The sequence below is a fragment of the Equus caballus genome, chromosome 14, assembly GCF_041296265.1.
Source record: "Equus caballus isolate H_3958 breed thoroughbred chromosome 14, TB-T2T, whole genome shotgun sequence".
Lineage (NCBI taxonomy): Eukaryota > Metazoa > Chordata > Mammalia > Perissodactyla > Equidae > Equus > Equus caballus.
Window position 1 is genome coordinate 41,594,543 of NC_091697.1, and position 18,203 is coordinate 41,612,745.

At 41.3% G+C, this 18,203-nt stretch overlaps 1 protein-coding gene across 1 annotated transcript; it reads left to right on the forward strand.

Moving 5' to 3' along the window:
- The first annotated feature begins 3,458 nt into the window (after positions 1-3,458).
- On the forward strand, positions 3,459-17,922 carry NMUR2 (neuromedin U receptor 2). Its single transcript, XM_001917561.5, has 4 exons — positions 3,459-4,350; positions 10,701-10,785; positions 13,217-13,342; positions 16,320-17,922. Exons 1-4 carry the CDS (start codon positions 3,625-3,627, stop codon positions 16,592-16,594), a joined length of 1,212 nt encoding a protein of 403 aa, XP_001917596.2. The 5' UTR covers positions 3,459-3,624; the 3' UTR covers positions 16,595-17,922.
- Positions 17,923-18,203: the final 281 nt, after the last annotated feature.

Sequence of the window (18,203 nt, forward strand, 5' to 3'; positions counted from 1 at the left end):
AACAACCCTGTGAGTAGACAAAATAAAAATAATCCCTACTCTTACACATTAGGACACTGAAGTACACATATATAAAGTAACACACCCAAGGACCCTTTGGACCAAACGTAGTCCCCTTAGATGATATAACTGGGATTCGTATGCAGGTTTTCTAACGCTGAGATTTGGACTTCCATCCACTGCTGCTTGACTATTCTCTATTTTCTTCTCTGGCCTAAATCATGACCTAGACTCTTGAAGAAAATAACCCACAACAGAGGTGGGACCGGTGGTGCAGTGGTTAAGTTCTCACGTCCTGCTTCAGTGGCCCAGGGTTCACCGGTTCAGCTCCTGGGTGAGGACCTATGCGCTGCTTGGCAAGCCGTGCTGTGGCAGGCATCCCACACATAAAGTAGAGGAAGATGGGCACGGATGTTAGCTCAGGGCCAGTCTTCCTCAGCAAAAAGAGGAGGATTGGTGGCAGATGTTAGCTCAGGGCTAGTCATGCTCAAAAAAGAAAGTATTTAAAAACAATAGATAAATAACCAATGACAAACCTCAGCTGGAGAGTCTGAGGAGACGCTCGTGAAGAGCATACATCACTCTGAACAGTATTTACATTCTGAGTTTATATTCCTTTTGACTTCAACGCCTATTCATGTTGCTCTTCACAGCCTGCTTTGCTACACCTAGAAAAGATTCCCTCTGAGGTGCATTTCCCTCAGTCTTTGCTTTTGACATTTGTCCCTGAGGACAGCCATGAGATTAACTTAAAAAGAAGGTTGTTTAATTTAAGAAGTGTGTGTGTGTGTGTGTATATGGGGAGGGAGAGGTAGAAGGAGAGAAAGATGGAGAGAGATAGCAAGGTAGGGAGAGGACAAACCTAGTTAGAAATTACAGTATAAAGGAGCCATCAATTTTTATTTTAAGCTGGCAGCAGTCACTGCCCCTCTCTGACCTTCAGTTCAGTCCCTCTTACATCAAATGAAGTTATAAACTAGACAATACCTGGGTTTCCTCCGGCTCTGAGAGTCAACAGCTCAAAATCGATTCTGGGTGAGACAACACCACTTCTTCCAGGATCATGCCAGGCTCTGCTGAGAACTTGATGCGGAAATGACGGGCGTAGTTTGAAAACTCTTACCAGCCTCGCCAGCTCAACAGGATCCCCTCCGCTGTCCTCACACCACACCCCAGTTCCCTTCCCTTGAAATCACACCAGACTCACAGGATCATACAAGGAAGAACTACAGAGGTCGGCTGGTCCAGTCCTCCCCACACGATACGTACAAACAAATCTCCTGGGCGTCCTGTTGAAGCGCACGCTCCGATGCAGGAGGTCCGGGCTGGGCCCCCAATTCTGCATACGATGCTGATGCGGATGCTGCTGGTCTGTGGAGGACACTCTGAGCAGCAAGAAGCTCATCCATTCTTATCTGACTTATAATCCTTTTCGGCAGCTCTGAAGGGTCTCCAGTCTCTCTTAACTATCGTCCTTTCCAGGGAAGTCCCTGCCTCTCATAGAACTTCCTTTATTTTTATTCCAAGAATTCAGAGAATCATTAGAAATCTCTTCCTTATTTTAACTTAATATTCACCTGTTTGTAGCATCTTTATTTGGGTCAAAGAAGCAACACGGAGAATGTTTAATTCATCTTCCATATGGCAATCTTTTAGAGATGTGCAAGCCATTCTCATAATCACGTCCTACACAAGTGCTCTTTCCTCCAGGCCAAACCCTCCGCTGTGCTTTGTACCATCACTTGTACGATTTCCAATCTTCTTACCATCTGGGCTGCCCTCCTCCGACTCTTCTCAAAGTTCCAACTGTTTAACTGGAATGTCACCTTTTGGTCTCTGTTTCTATGGTGTTTTCAAAAGTCTAGTTTGCTAGTTATTTATTACTTACACTGGGCGAATTGTGTGAAGAGGCATTCCAAAGGAAAAAAAAGGAAATCGACTATGAAGTAGTAAAAGATAGTCAACTTTAAACCAAATGAAAACAATATTGTATCCCCAAAAGTAAACTCTGGTGATGTCTTGTGTTGGCGAGGTTTGGGGGGGCGTATGCTCTCTCAGTCACCTTAGAGGACCTGTAAATTTAAATAGCCTTTGGGAAGACTAGAATGTGAAAGATGAGTTTAACTTTTTTATCGTCTCTGACACTGGCTTAAAAAGGGGAGTTACAAAGAAATATATTTAGGGTTAATTCTTATTAATTCTGTCTTTTTGACCCAGGAATTCTACTTATGTGAATCTAGTTATTGAAAACATTTGCATCAGATTGAATCAGATTCTAAGTCCCTGAAGTTTAAATAAAATCCAAACTTTATCAAATCCTAGAAAAATTTACATGATCCTCCCCCTGCCAGCCACTTCAATCTAATCATTCATCCTCTCCTGTCTACTCATTTAAATCCCATCTATACCAATCTTCTTGATGTTTCTGAAACTCGCCAAACTTATTACTGCCCCGGGACCTTTGCACTTGCTGTTACTTTTGCTGAATACACTTCTCTTAGCTCTTTTACGACTGACTTTTCATCATTCAGAACTCAGCCCAAATGACATCTCCTGAGATAAGTCTTCTTTGACCATACTTTATAAAAGAATACCTCCAGCCTCATGTTTAATGATGTCTTTTCCTTTTTTCTCTTCACAGCACAAATTATTATCTGAAATCGTGTCATTAATTTATTGGTTTGCTTGTGTGTTTTCAGAATTCCCTATGTAAGAAAAGCTCCATGCAGGTAGAGACTTTGTCATGCTTGTTCACTGATATTTCTACAAAGCCTAGAACATTGCCTGGTACATAGTGAATCCTCAAGAAGGATTTGTTGAATAAGATAGAATGGATGAATCTCCAGTTTACAGATAAGGGAATGAGGCTCTGAGAGTCTGAGTAACTTTCCCAAAGTCTTACAGAATTCCTATGGCTGTGCCTGATTCTAAATCCCACTGTCTTTTCTACAGCAAGGCACACCAAAGTGGCTGAAATGGCAGACAGCGGGCAGGACTAGAGGCTGTTCAAGTGTTCCTGTAGGCTTTGGATTCTATTGTGAATGCAATCAAAACCAAAAAGGCACATTGATCATGCTTTCCCCAGGGAGCCCTGAATTTCCAGCGGAAGAAGATAACTTGAGAAACCTATTGATCTCCCATTTTTGTCATGCTGTACAAGTGACAAGGATCAATGGAGATTTGTACTCTTCTACCCATGACCCTGCAACTTGAATTTGTATTTCCACCCAGATTTCCCCAACTTTGCCAAATGCACTGCTCAGAGCGCCCACACCTTACTGAAGTTAGTGTCACCGTTTGTGTCAGCTCTGTTTTGCCAGCTCCTTCCAATTCAGAGAAACGTCTCCCGCTTCTCTCCTGCTCCCTGCAGGCAAAGCCAGCACGCCCCACCCAGCTGTCCTCTTACTGAGCCGTCTGACACACACTCATTGGCCCACAGCCTGTGGAGGGGCGGGGCTTCTGTCTCAGGAGCTCTTCAAAAGGGATCACTGCCAAACTTGGCTGAAGCATCACCCTCTCCCGGCCTCCTTTACTGAGTCTGCTTTCTTGCCTACTTTCTCTTTCCTTTCTGGCTCAGCTTGGGACAAACGCTCAAACCAGAAGAGGCTCGGGGCTTGGATTTTAATGTCAGTGATGGAAAAACATGAGAATGTTTCCTGGATCCACCAGCAGGAACTGGAAGATCCACTCAAGAAATACCTAAACAGCACTGAGGACTACCTCACCTTCCTCTGCGGGCCTCCACGCAGTCACCTCTCCCTCCCGGTGACTGTGGTGTATGCGCTTATTTTTGTGGTGGGGGTCGTTGGCAATCTCCTGGTGTGCCTGGTGATTCTTCGGCACCAGACTATGAAGACACCCACCAACTACTACCTCTTCAGCTTGGCTGTCTCTGATCTCCTGGTCCTGCTCCTTGGGATGCCCTTGGAAGTCTATGAGATGTGGCGCAACTACCCCTTTCTCTTTGGGTCGGTGGGCTGCTACTTCAAGACCGCCCTCTTTGAGACGGTGTGCTTTGCCTCCATCCTCAGCGTCACCACGGTCAGCGTGGAGCGCTACGTGGCCATCGTGCACCCGTTCCGAGCCAAGCTGGAGAGCACCCGGCGGCGGGCCCTCAAGATCATTGGCATCCTTTGGGGCTTGTCTTTTCTCTTCTCTCTGCCCAACACCAGCATCCACGGCATCAAGCTCCACTACTTCCCCAATGGGTCCTTGGTCCCGGGCTCCGCCACTTGTACCGTCATCAAGCCCATGTGGATCTACAATTTCATCATCCAGATTACCTCCTTCCTCTTCTACATCCTCCCCATGACTGTCATCAGTATCCTCTACTACCTCATGGGGCTCAGAGTGAGTATCCAAGCTGGCTGGCTTAGGGAAGCATCCCTTCTTTTTTTCATTGACTCAAAGTTCAGAGAAAAACTTAGAATGGGAGGAATTCGAAATGGGAAGGGGGCATAGAAAAAAATAGAATCCGCTCAAAGAGGAAACTGAGAAGTTAAAGGACTTGCCTCAAATTAGGCAAATAGTAACCATAACTACAAATCATTTCCTTTCACTCACTTTCCATTCTTCTTCCCTCTGTGCCTGTGGTTCTCAAACTGGAATGTTCCTGGAAATCACCTAGGAACCTTACTACGGGTACCAATGTGCAGACCCCTCCCCCCAGGAAAATCGGATCCAGTGGGTGTGAGGTGGAGCCTCGTTTTAAATAGCACAAGGTGGCCACCCCCAGAGAGACTGCTCCACACCCTGCTGTCTCTTTCTTGCCTCCACCTCCTGTATGCATTGAAATTTTCCTCTGCACCAACTTCGTCTGAGTATAATATAATATACACTATCCCTACCTGTTTTATACTCCAAGACAGGTGCACAATTTTAAAGTCAGACTCATCCTTGTGGTTGCTTTGAGCCTTTGGTTGAAGTGTCAGGTTAAAATGCAAAAATACGGCCGGAGTGAGGTCAGCTTGGACTTCTCTTGAGCAGCTGGAGACTGGGGGTGGCGGTGGGGAGATGAACAGAGCACATAACATAGTTTATTAGGAGACAGTGTGAATAAAGGATAGCTGGGATGAATAGAAAGTTATCACTTAGTTTGCAACTTATCTTATAAGGAAAGCTTCCTCTCCTGTGCTCGTGGTGGTAAATAGATTTCTTTCTTTTTTTCTTTTTTCTGGATCTAAATTTTCTAAGAGAACTATTTTTGGTGAGGGTAGGAATGAATCTGTATAATTCTTCTCCTGATATAGTCTGCATCCAAATTCACAGAGATGAGATCTAACTGTGACGGTGTTATACCCATTTAAGGAGCTAGCGTGTGTAGGAAACAGTCATGAGAGTATTTCGACTCCCAGGTCTGAAGCTCACACATAATATGCCCTTAGGCAAGCCGCACAATTCTCTCCTGGAATTGGTTTTCACATTAATAAAATGAAAGGATCACATCAGATTATGTCTAAGGCTTCTGATAGCTCTAACAGTCTGTGATTCCTCAAAAGAAGGAAAAAAAAGATCTGTGAGCGAGAGCAATGTGAGTTATAACTGAAAGTGAAAACAAAGCAGGCATCACATTCACATCACAGGCTCCAAGAGGGCTCTGACACTGTGTGTTATGTGACAATTAATAGACTCCCGTTTCACTGCCTCTCTGAGAAAGGTGAATGTCAGAAATGAGTGCCCCACAGGTGGCCCTTTTGAATATCTACTGTGTCTAAGGTGAATGGCAAAGTCTAAGCAGGAAGAATGAATTCTAAGTACCCCAGATGTCTGGACACAGCAGTAAATCTAATCAGGCAGAGAGTTGTGCCAGTTTCCTGCTGGAGTGCTGGTCCCTGTATTCCCAGAGACATATATCACCCGAGACGAGCTCATGATCATGTCTTTAGAATGCCATGTGCATCTCACTGGGGAGAAAGGACTTCTGCATGATTCTAAATATCAGGAGCCCTAGGAGAAATCTCCACCTGAAACTTACCAGTACCGTCTCATTCAACACCAATCACTTGTCTTGAGTCAGTTTGGGGGAAATGCTTAACTTTGAGTAGGAAACACACATTCCCCATCCCCACCCCAACCAATTACTTTGAGTTTCACTTTGTTTTGTTGTCATGAATCTTCAGCTACCTTGTATCAGGAGCTAAGGGACAGCTCAGACAACAGCTAAGGAACCACCCTAGTTTGTCTTGTGTATGTAGTGCAACATATAGCATTCTGTCCTCTGGAAGGATGAGGTGTTACCCAAAGGATACCAGGAAAGGAACTAACCACTAAGAAAGTCACTCTTAGAAGAATTTAAAGATCTCCAGCCTAGGTGTCGGGAGAAGTAAGTCCTGTCTGTGGCACTGGCCTTAAGGCCTTTGCACATGCTGTACCTTTTGCTGTATCTTTGCCTTAAATGTTCCTACTGTCTACCACCACAATCCGTTTTGCCTTTCTAATTCTCACGTATCCTTTAAATCACACTTCACTCACACTTCCTCAGGGAAGCCCTCCCTGATTACCTAACTGCCTGGTCCTACCTAGCTACCTAGCGACAGGATAGGTGCTCATGGTTCCTAGTGATTCCCCTTCATTGCTTTTATCACAATTTATAATTCTATACTTGTGGGTTCCTTATTATCTTTCTTTCCAGCTAGACTGTAAGCTCAATGAATGAATGAATGAATGAGGTTAAATATTTCCCTCATTGCTGGACTTCAGCTTCTCTACCTTCAAAACAAGAGACTTGGAAACGTTGTCTCAGATGGCCTTTTTGATTTAAGAGATTTAAAGAAACACAAGCAAGTTTGATGATTGTTAAATTATTGACTCCCTTGGCAAGTCTCAAGTTGCGATTGAATCTGGGACCCACTTCCTTCAGAAGGCAGAAAACTCAAGACTGATGAAATTCCAGGAGCAGGAAAGAAGGAGGGGAGCCATGTGCATACTCAAGGCTGTGCATTCCGTGCTGCTTCATCATTCCAAGACACAGGTCTCCACTGAGCTCCTCTCCAGGGTTCAAACATGTTAGAGATAGAAAATAGACAATCCCAGGGCACATGTCTTCCCATCTGGGAGGAAGTTCTGCTGAAGCTCTCACTTAGTCCTTGCATCTCCTGCATGAAGCATTAATGCTTAAATTGAAGAGGATTGATTATGAATTGTAGCAGGATTCAGCCATGCTAGCCAGAGTTGGACTGATTTTTTTTTAATAAAGAGATTTTGTTCAGATTGTAGAGATATGTACACAAATTAGTCTCCACAAACTATATAAATGAACAGCTGGCAGAATGATTTTAATCATATAAATAACTGATCAGGATAATATATCAACCTGAGTGATAATCAACCCCATAGACCTCCCCCTGACTTTTGACCTTATATAGCTAAAGGGACTGGGTAGGCAGGCTTCTAAACCTCCTGTATAGTGACCACAGTTTTTCACTCCTCTTTTTGTAACTTGAGTTTTAAAATAAAAGTTTGGGGTGAGTGAGAATAACCAATAGTTGAATATCTCCTTTGGTAAACATGTGAAGGGAAATGAAATTATTCAGTAACAAAATAGCATTTAATATTGGCTAGACAAATTGTTTGGATTCTATTCTACAATGTCAATCTCTGCAAATTCTGCAGGAACAATGTAGAACATGCATAAATAGTCTGTTTCTACTCCTCCTCTAATTAGCTAGTTGTGTCTCTATAAGCTAAGGAAGCTGAAAAGTAAGCAACGATTAGTAGATACATGATTTTCTTTTCAGTGCAAACTACGCTGAACAGGAAGCCTGTTCATAGAAGAATTGTATGAACTGTTTGCTTGATGTTTGATTTAAGGAAATCGTTCCTTGGGGTGAAGACATTACCATCGAGAATTATTAAACTCACCCAAAGAAGTGACTAATAGATCTTAATATCCTTTCATTGTTCATAATTATAGAATGAAATCAAATAATGGAATAACTGTCTTGTAATAATCACATTTTTTAAATGGCAGGAAATAATGATAACCTTTAGTAGATTTAATTGAAGATGTTAGTAAGATTTGTAGTTTGATGCATGGCTTTACCCTAAACACCAATGTTTTTCTTCTCAGTGCATCTGGCTGCTTCTTTGTAACAGCACAAATACTGCTTGTCAGGGAGTGGTACCGTGAGAGGGAGAATTTCTGGAAGGGACTCAATAACCCACGCAAGCGGGCCCACAGATATAAATAAATAACTCTATTTCATAAGAATGCAGTTCTTATGATGTCTTTCAAGTAAATTCAGGACAATAATCAGAATCATGACAATAATATATTACCTCTTGAGTCTCATGTGCCAGGCACCGACACAGCACTCTACCTGCATTTTGTTGTTTTCCTGTTATGTTAATAACATCACCTTAGCTTTCCTCCCATATATTCCTAATGACGGCACAATATTTTCCCCTATTTCTTTCCAAATTCTAGATGCCTCCGAAGGGTCAAATGTCACAGCAACTTTAATCCCTCAGTTTGTGAAAACATAGGTACATGTAGAGAGCACCAATACAGTCACGTATTACTTAATGATGGGGATACGTTCTGAGAAATGTGTGGTTCGGTAATTTAGTCATTGTGTGAACACCATAGAGTGTACTCATACAAACACAGATGGTATAGCTTACTACACACTCAAGCTATATGGTACTAATCTTACAGGACCACTGTTGTATACATAGTCTGTCATTGGCTGAAACATCCTTATGTGGCACATGACTTGATATTCAAGAGACAGGTGGCCAGGTTTGTTAATCATCTAAGTGGATGCTTCAGGGCTGGTGTGGTCCTGAGAGCTAGTTGACTTCTAGGAGCTTACGTGTTTGTTAGGAAGACAGTATATTGATTTGTTGAACTTTGGAGGCAAATTTTAATGACCCTTTCCTCCAAGTCTTACTTAATTTTAAATATCCTCTCTAAAATATTCCATCAAAATGCCACTCAGTCCAGGAAGCTCACTGCTTCTTCGAGCAGTCTGCTCCATTGTTACACATAGCCACAATGATTTCTTCTTTAGGTTGAATTGGAAGATATCTCCTTATAACCCAATAAATTGACCCTAATCTGCCCTGAGACTACATAGAATAAGTTGAATTTTCCTTCCACCGGATGTCCTCAGTCAGTTTGTCAGGACTCTCTACATTGCTAATGAGGGAACCCCAACTCAGCCTGACAAAATATGAAAGGGACAATAGACCTGATAAGTCCAGAAGTAGAGCTGGTTCTTGATGAAGATTAATCGAGTAAAACACAAGCATTGTCATCAAGGATGTAGCTTTAATTCTATTTCTTTGCTCTCCTTTCTATGGTGTTGGTTTCAACCTCAAGATCCTCACAGTGGCCCATTGGTGGCTCCAAGCACTTTCCTCATGGTGGAAAAAAAAAACGCTGTTGTAAATCCAGACCTCACATGCAGAGAACAAGAAGGGGTCCCTCTGGCAGTCCCAACAAAAGCGAAATGAAACTTCCATCCCTAAAAGTACAAGCAAATACATGAAATCTCATTGGTCCCAATTATCCAATCACTGACTGGAGGATAGTAGCTAAGTTATTCAGGGACTAAACGTGGAGCTGGGGATGAGATCATGCCACCCAAATTAATGACTAAGAATGGGGAAGGGGCAAATTCTCTAAGGAAAAATTAGGGTACTATTGGTAAGAGGAGAATGAATGCTAGAGAACCAATTGGCAAATATATACTATACTATCTTCTAGATATTTGATGGTAGTTTATCAAGAGTTCTTAAAGCTTCTTTTATCTGACTGAATATCCCCACAAAAATTTCACAACTAGACGGATGATGTAGATCTTCAGTGCTATGGGAGTTCAGACGAAGGAGAGGACAACGGGCTCCAGTGGCCACCAAAGTCTTCCAGGGGAAGGTGAGCCTCAAACCAGACAAGAAAGATTGCGTGTACAGGCAGTGTTCATATCTGAAATGTTAAGGTGCTATTTCAAGGATCACCACATCTTCCAACAAGGATGAATATATTTTAACATCTAAACTCAGAAGCGTATGCACTCCTATCAGTAATACTAGTAAAGCGGAATTTCCCAAATTGTGCTTTTCAAGATGGTACTAGGTATTGCACTGAAAGGGGTTGAGGGAGAGCACTGTTTAGTCAAAGAAGTACTATCCCCCTTGAAGCTGGGGTGGGAGATGCGGGGCGTGGAAGGTGGGGGTGGGAGGAGGGTGAAACACTATCCCTCGTGAAGATTCATAGTGTCCATCGGCATATTAAAGGCTCTAAGAAGACCCACAATGAAGACTAGAAAATTCGTGAGGCAGGAATAACACCTGGGTTTTTTCTACTGCCTAGACACCGCATAGCAGAGGGATTCCATTCTAATAATTATGGAATGAATAAGTGAATGAATGAATGGAAAAGCCTATCTAACAATTTTTTTTACTTCAGAATTTTACATTTTTCACTGAATGTCTATTAACATACTACATGACTAGGTTTTACAGAATAGCCTATGATAAATGGATGCACTACAAGTTGGCCACAACCATCTATCCAGTTGAGTTAGGCGACCTGGATCCAACTCCACCTCCAATTTATTGTTAAACATTAGACAAATCCTTACATTTCAAGTCCCAGTTTTTTGTCTGCAAAATGAGTGTTAGAATTACCCTTCTTGGATCTTAACAGGAGGAAAAAACGTTTCTCTTTCTTAACATCCCTTTCTACTTCCTTGCAGCTAAGGAAAGAACAACACCTTGAGGCAGATGAAGTGACTGCAAATGTTCAAAGACCTTCCAGAAAATCAGTTACCAAAATGCTGTGTAAGTCCTTCATTTTGTTTGGGGGTTTTCTTTGCTTATTTGCGAAAGCAAAGGAGTTGTATTTTGTCCTAAGAAAGTGCTGCTGAGCTCGGGATCCAAATTCTCCAGAAACTTAATATAATGTTCTGGACTTTCTTGTCTCACTCAAGTCTCTAAGACCTGTCTGTTTTGTTTCTATTTTGGTAAATAACATCTACTCCCTGGGCCTTTGAGCATCTCTCTCCCTCTCCAGGAGAAAGTGGGTTTTAACCTATTTTGTGGATAGGTTTCTTTAAAAATATGATGAAAGCTGTGAACTTTTCATTCAGGAAATGTACAAACGCATATACACAAAATGTTTTACAATCCATTTCAGGGGATCATGAATCCCCTGATACCCATTCTTGGACTCCATGGGATCTCTTACTTCCAGATTAAGAATATCTGGCCAAGAGTATTTCTAAGTAGTCATTCCGTCTATGACATTTGTGATTTTATATAAAACAGTATACTTTTCTGTATAGATAAGAATGTTTTAAAAATATATCAAGGCACTGATCCGCACTCTCCCAAAAGAATGTTTTAAAAATATATGATCCAGCACCAGCCTATGATGAGATGCTGGTTTACAAGAGATCTATGATGAGATCTATCTGTGAGAGATACTGATGAGAGAAAGGAAGTTTATAATATTCTTTCCAAGTCAAAACCAAAGGTTTGAAAGAAACAAATTCTCCAGGCTAATACACACATGAAACGCTCACTGTATCTGGCGTTCATGAACAAAAGAACTATGAAGTCACTGAAGTTCGTCTTTTCGACTCTAATAGTCATATTCTTGGAAATCATTTAGCCCCTGTTGGCTCCTGACTTTCCATATTAAGAAAACTAGGGGCCGGCCCGGTGGCGCAGCGGTTAAGTGCACATGTTCTGCTTCAGCGGCGCAGGGTTCGTCGGTTCGGGTCCCGGGTGCGGACATGGCACCACTTGGCAAGCCATGCTGTGGTAGGCGTCCCACATATAAAGGAAGATGGGCACAGATGTTAACTCAGGGCCAGTCTTCCTCAGCAAAAAAAGAGGAAGATTGGCAGCAGATGTTAGTTCAGGGCTAATCTTCCTCAACAAACAACAACAACAAAAGAAATCAAGTGTCCATTACCTCTCCCCCTTTCTCCTTGATTCTAATCTACTCTCACATAAAGATTTGAAGCGCACTCACATTAAAGTCACAATGATAAAATATACCGTAAAATATTTGCGTTTGGGGGCAGAGGGTTCAATTTTAACGGGAACTAAGTTTTTAACTAAAGGGAATTGTAGGCAGTGAGCAGATTAGGAACTTTTCCTTGGGAGTTAAACTCAGAAGCAGCTTGCAGATGTTCTTGACACACACAGGCAGACAACTTACTCTCAATATGTTTAACGCCAACAAGAAATATATGTGCTATTTACTATGGAAACTTTAAACGTGCTCACAAGTACAGAGAACTGTAAAATGAACACCCATGTACTCATCACCCAGATTCAAAAATTATCAACTCACAGCTAGTCTTGTTTCATCTAGATCCCTCTCTCTCCCCAAGCCCCTACAAGATTATTTTGAGGCAAATCTCAAACATCATGTCTTGGGAAAGAAAAGTATTTTATAACTTCAGAAGAGAACAAAAACATACATATTTGTGTTTATGGAGATTAAATGCCCCAAAGAGAAACTATGGTAGCACCAATCTCTGTCTTGAGACCTGAAAAGAAGAAACTAGAGGGTGCAACTTCCTGTGAATCTATAATTACTTCGAAATAAAAAGTAAAAACAAACAGAAAGAAATTGGAAGGAATTCTATGCTCGAGCAATTTATTGTATAACAGATACACCCCAATCCCAACCCAATCAAAAGATGCTTGTAAAGCAATAGCTCACGGTCTTTCAATCTTTCTCTCTCTCCTCCCTCACCCCTCACAGAATTTTAAATGACTGAATTCAGAGAAGCTTCTAATTATTTCTAGAGCAGCAAGATAAATTCACACTACATTGAACAGTTTGTTATTAATCTTCGACTTTAAAGAACACCAATTGCTTGAACCCAGCCACTTATTTATATAACCAGTTTATGTGGTTCCAACAGTTTACTTGCAGCATAATGTATTTTCCACAATAGAATGTTTTCAGAACTTTGAATAAATGCAATACTATTTTAAATGTTCTAAAGGAAACACATTATACAAGAAATCTTGTACAATCATATGGAAAACTGGTCCCAAATCCAAACAATTCATTCTTATATTTAAATAGTCTATGTAGAAGCTCTTTAGGATCTAGTTGGCCCATAACAATGATAGCTTCACAAAGATGGAGGGGAAAACGCTAGAAGGAATGCATGGACTCAGAGCGGGCACTGTTTACCTATTCTTGCTTTGACTGTTTTTTGCTCTCCCATTCATCATCCTTTTCCAGTTGTCTTGGTCTTAGTGTTTGCGATCTGTTGGATCCCATTCCATGTTGACCGACTCTTCTTCAGCTTTGTGGAGGAGTGGACTGAATCCCTGGCTGCTGTGTTCAATCTCATCCACGTGGTATCAGGTAAGTGCTTAGCTGCTTTGGTTGCATCGTAAGTGTCCAGCTAATTGCAGCTTCTTCATCTTGCTTAGAGCAATAGCTTCTATCTGAATATACCAATTTACCATAGGGACTTGCATACAATGACAAATAACTGGATTTTTATTTTATTCAAATATTGATTAGGTATGTTACTTGTCCAAAAGAAATATATCAGATTACCATTTTAGATGCTACTTTATGGAAGACTTCAATTCTAAACATGATGATTACATCAAGAAAATGACCTAAGGAGTGATTCCTTCGGTTTGCCTTCCAATGGCTACGTGATTGAATTGGTTCTTATGTATTAAACATTCATGTCCCTGAAATCTCATATTGTCTTCAGCAAGTGTTAGATCCTCATAAATGCCAACCAGAGGGTATTCATGGTACATCAAGGTCTGTTTTTAGGCTACTTTAAGGCTGCTTGCTAAGGATACCATAGATATAACATGGTGGAAATAGTGGTGGAAAGGTCACTAAGTCAGAGGACCTGTATTTGCATCTCAGACCCACCGTTAACATTCTGAGTGACCTGAAGAAGGAGGCTTCCTTCATGCCAAAGTTTCCTCAACTGTACCCATTGTGAAATGGCAATAATGCCTTCTCTATACAAACCATGGGCTGATGATAAGAAGCAAATAACATAGTAACTATTAAGGGGCTTTTTAAGCTCTAAAAAGCTATATACCTTTCTATAATCATCCCAACAAGGTTGTTAAGTAGATATTGTCAACATTGTACATGAAGAAACAGTTTCACAAAGAAGAAATGACTTGCCCAAAGGCATTCGGCTGGCAAATAGTAAAAATAGGGTTCAAACCCAAGTCATCTAACTTCAAGTTTAGGGTTCTTTCCCCCAAAATGGAGCAGAGAATGGCCACCCAGATCCCTCTTTCTCAGTCAGTGTGATTGTTAGACTTAGGTTCAGACCACTTCTGTCCCTTTACCTCTGCTCATCACTGACTAGTTCTGTGGGCTCTTTAGATTATCGAAGACATCATCAAAAAGGAAAGATAGGATCAATTTGTGCAAGTTAAGCACCAGATGTGCACAGAGCAAAAACAATAGCATTCATATATATACATTGAGTACCATGCATGTTATCTATTTTCTATCACCCTCTTGTTTGTACTCAGCAGGGCTTGTATGCAGCTTATACCTGGGCCTTAGTACTTTCTTCCATGTTAAACTATTATTCTAAGTGAAATCTCAAAAATATTTATAACTCTTATTTTTGTGGTTAATCTGAGAAAAATGGAAGTAGTTAAATAAACTGGATCATTACAAGATCACATGAGACTTGACTCATTGACTGATACCTCTCCAGATGCATCAAGACAACCATTTTAAGATTTCCAAATTATGGCATTTATAACATCTTCTTGTTAAGATATCATCTTTCCCACTACCGTATTGCCAACAGATGAAGTCTAAATCTCTTAAGTGCTACAGAAAATGCTCCTAACTTGCCTTTTGATCTTCAAGTTATAGTATTCCCATTCATCGACCATTTGTTTGTCACTGTTAATTAGGGAGTTCTACATATTCTGCAGTATTCCTATGCAATATAACCGTTCCTGCCTCCGCACATTTGTGCATGCTATGCCTTCTACCTGGAGTACTCTCTCATCTCTTCCCCAACTGTATCCTACTCAAGTCAGGGTCTGGCTAGAGTCCCATCATCCCCCTTAAATCTTTCATAACCATCACAGTCTTTGTGTTTATGCCATTATGTGAATTTCCATAGCATGACTGTTGGTAACACATATTTTGCTCTTGATGGATATTGTTGGTATTGTTCTTTTATTAATTATTGAAGTTAGGCATAGATCTTGCCTCTGTAATACTATTTAAGTCTCTGGAGAACAAAGTCTAAATCTACTACCTTCCAATGCACCTCAAAGTTCCTGCTATAAGAGTTTAATCAGTATTTACCTATTGAATGAATTAACAGTCCATGGAAATATTCCCCCTCTATATTCCTCTCTGCCAAGTTCAGTACACAGGGCACATGGCACTCAGAATGTCCTGGACTATATAAGCAAAGACAACAATGAATACATTGATAACAGTACCTATCACTTATTTTATCTTCTTAGCCATTCTCAACCCCTCTGTGGATAGTATCTCAACTTTAGCCTCACAATAATCCAGGAAGGTGGGCGAGAATGGTATTATCCTTCTCAATTTACAGAGGAAAAAAAATTGAAATGCCAATTCTGTCTAAGGTCACAGAGCAAGCAAGGGCCAAGGTCAGAAACTAAGTCCTCTGATTCTCAACCTTAGGCTTATCTTGGGCCTTGAGGAAATAAAATAAAATATGACAAAAAAGAAAGGGTCTATACCAAAGAAGAAAATGGCAGTATGCAAGGCATTTGCTGGAAAAAATAATGGCAAAATATAATTATTCAATAAAGTTGGAAATAAGGTGGGAAGAGTCATCGAGGGGAAAGGCTAAATGGGAAAGGACGTTGGGGAATATTTCTTGGAAGAGATATTTAGCATTATAAGTAATCTCAGCAGGGACTATGCCTTGACTGATTTTCCATTCCTCCATTACTTACAGTTTCAAATTATAGATTTGAGCAAAACTCCAATAAGATAAAAACATCTCTCTTTCCTCTGATACTTAAGCATTTCTCATTCATGTTACAGAAAGATATTCTTTAATTAAACAAGTGGGGATCAAAGGAAGTTGCTGAACATCTCAGAGAGATCCCATGCCAGCCTAAATTTTTCCAAGACTGTTTAATCTTTCTGTGTTTGATTCCTAAGCACACAGGTGATAGATGAGTTCAGAGCATTTTGTATTCTCAGTTAGAGTCTTGTATATATGATCACTTCCAAAAGAGGCAATCACAGGGACCTAGGCCTTTGTTAAATATTTATGCTTCCCCTATTATGCCTCTCATTCAGCTTCTCCTTGGCATGTCTCTTCTAATCCCCTGCGTTCCAGGTGTCTTCTTCTACCTGAGCTCAGCTGTCAACCCCATTATCTATAACGTGCTCTCTCACCGCTTCCGAGCAGCATTCCGGAACGTGATCTCTCCTTCCTGCAAACAGTGGCACTCCCAGCATCACCCACAGGGGCCACCTGCCCAGCGGAATATCTTCCTGACAGAATGTCACCTCGTGGAACTGACTGAAGATGCAGGTCCCCAGTTCCCCTGCCAGTCATCCCTCTGCAGCTACCACCTCCCCGCAGCCCTCTGTACTGGACAGGCACCATGAAAGGAACTCTGCCTCTGCACTGCAGGGAGGGACATCCCATAATTTATGCCTTCTTTTTGATGTTAGGGAGGTTAAATGGCTCTTAGAACTTATATACCCATTTCTAGGTGTGTTTTTTTTTAACAAATGTGAACATGCTACTAAATCTGGATCTAAAATCTAGAATCTCCTGATTTTTAGTTGCCTTTCCACTATCCTAACTGCCTCATACCCCTTCACTAGTTCATGAAAAGAATATGACTAGCAAAGCATGGTACCTATGCTTTGAGTAATTTCCACTCTTGGGAGTAGTTTGTCCTGAGTCATCCACACTCTGAATCAGGCTGTCGCTCTTACAACCAATGGTCCCTGTGAGACACAGAAAGGAGACATGTAGATGCTGTTCTGCTTTAAATGATTTGGGGGCAGGGGGGTCCATGCCAGTGTTCCTCCACCTCAAACTATTTACCCTACTGCCTCACGTTCTACCACTATAATGTGGTTCCTAAGAGTCCTAAAGTGTTTTACTTTAGGAGTCCTCCTGATAATATGGAAATGCTCCTTAGAACTATTATTCCCACCGTTCCAATCCCCAGGCCATTGTCGGTCATTCCTCACCAGGAGTGGGATCAGATACAAGTCCCACTTAGAGAAGAATGGAGAGAGGGAGAAGGCTGTGGTGACAGGTCCAAAGAGAGAAAACTGTAGCAGAAACAAACTTAGTTGTTCTCATAATCCGGTCTAGCCTTGGATTTCTCATGTCTTCACAAATAGACAGAGGTATGGTCTACTGTCTCAGAACAAAGACAAGTCAATGGTAACTACTGGCCTCAAATCCATGGCTTTCACTTACTCAATCCTTCATTACCAATATAACACTCATCACACATATAATATGGGCAAAATCTAGTTCCAGACTCATTTTCCATTATATTATTCCAAGGAATATATGCTCTATTCAAACTCAATTGCTTGCTCTTCTTATGAAAATATGCCCCAGTTTTCTCAGCTGCACATATTTGCTTATAGAATGCCCTCTATATTTCCAATCTCCATCTGTTGCTATCCTACCCATCCTTCAGTGTTCATCTCAGTATGGTATCTCCACCATGAAACCTTGCTTGATTTACTCAAATAGGATGTGTTATATAACTTCTCTGTCAGTTTACATCTCTTAAGCTTTGTCTTCACTCTGCTATGTGTTTCAGTGATTTATCTTCTTGTTTTACCAGAATGTAAATTTGTCAAAGGCATGAAGTATCTTGTGTTCATTTGTGCTGCTGCTGGAATCCTGGCAATATATCTGTCACAATGGTAGTTGTTCAATAAATATGTGGTAAGTGAGTTGACGTCACATTTCAATGTATTGAGCCAAACAACAGTTCCAAATAGAACCATGTTAAGAGCCAAAGGACTGAGATTCTGTTTCTGACCAGCCTGTCTGACCCTCAGTCGACCATTTCATCAGTCTTGGTTATAAGGGGACGCCTGCTGTGCCTGTGGTGTGAGAAGGCCTTTCCCAGCGCCAGGGTTTACTGATGCTGAAACACCCAAGTTCCAGCTTTTAGTCTCTGAATGTTCCCTAAATTGAATGAGCTATCCTGCTGACAAATGAGGGTATTGGTCTCTG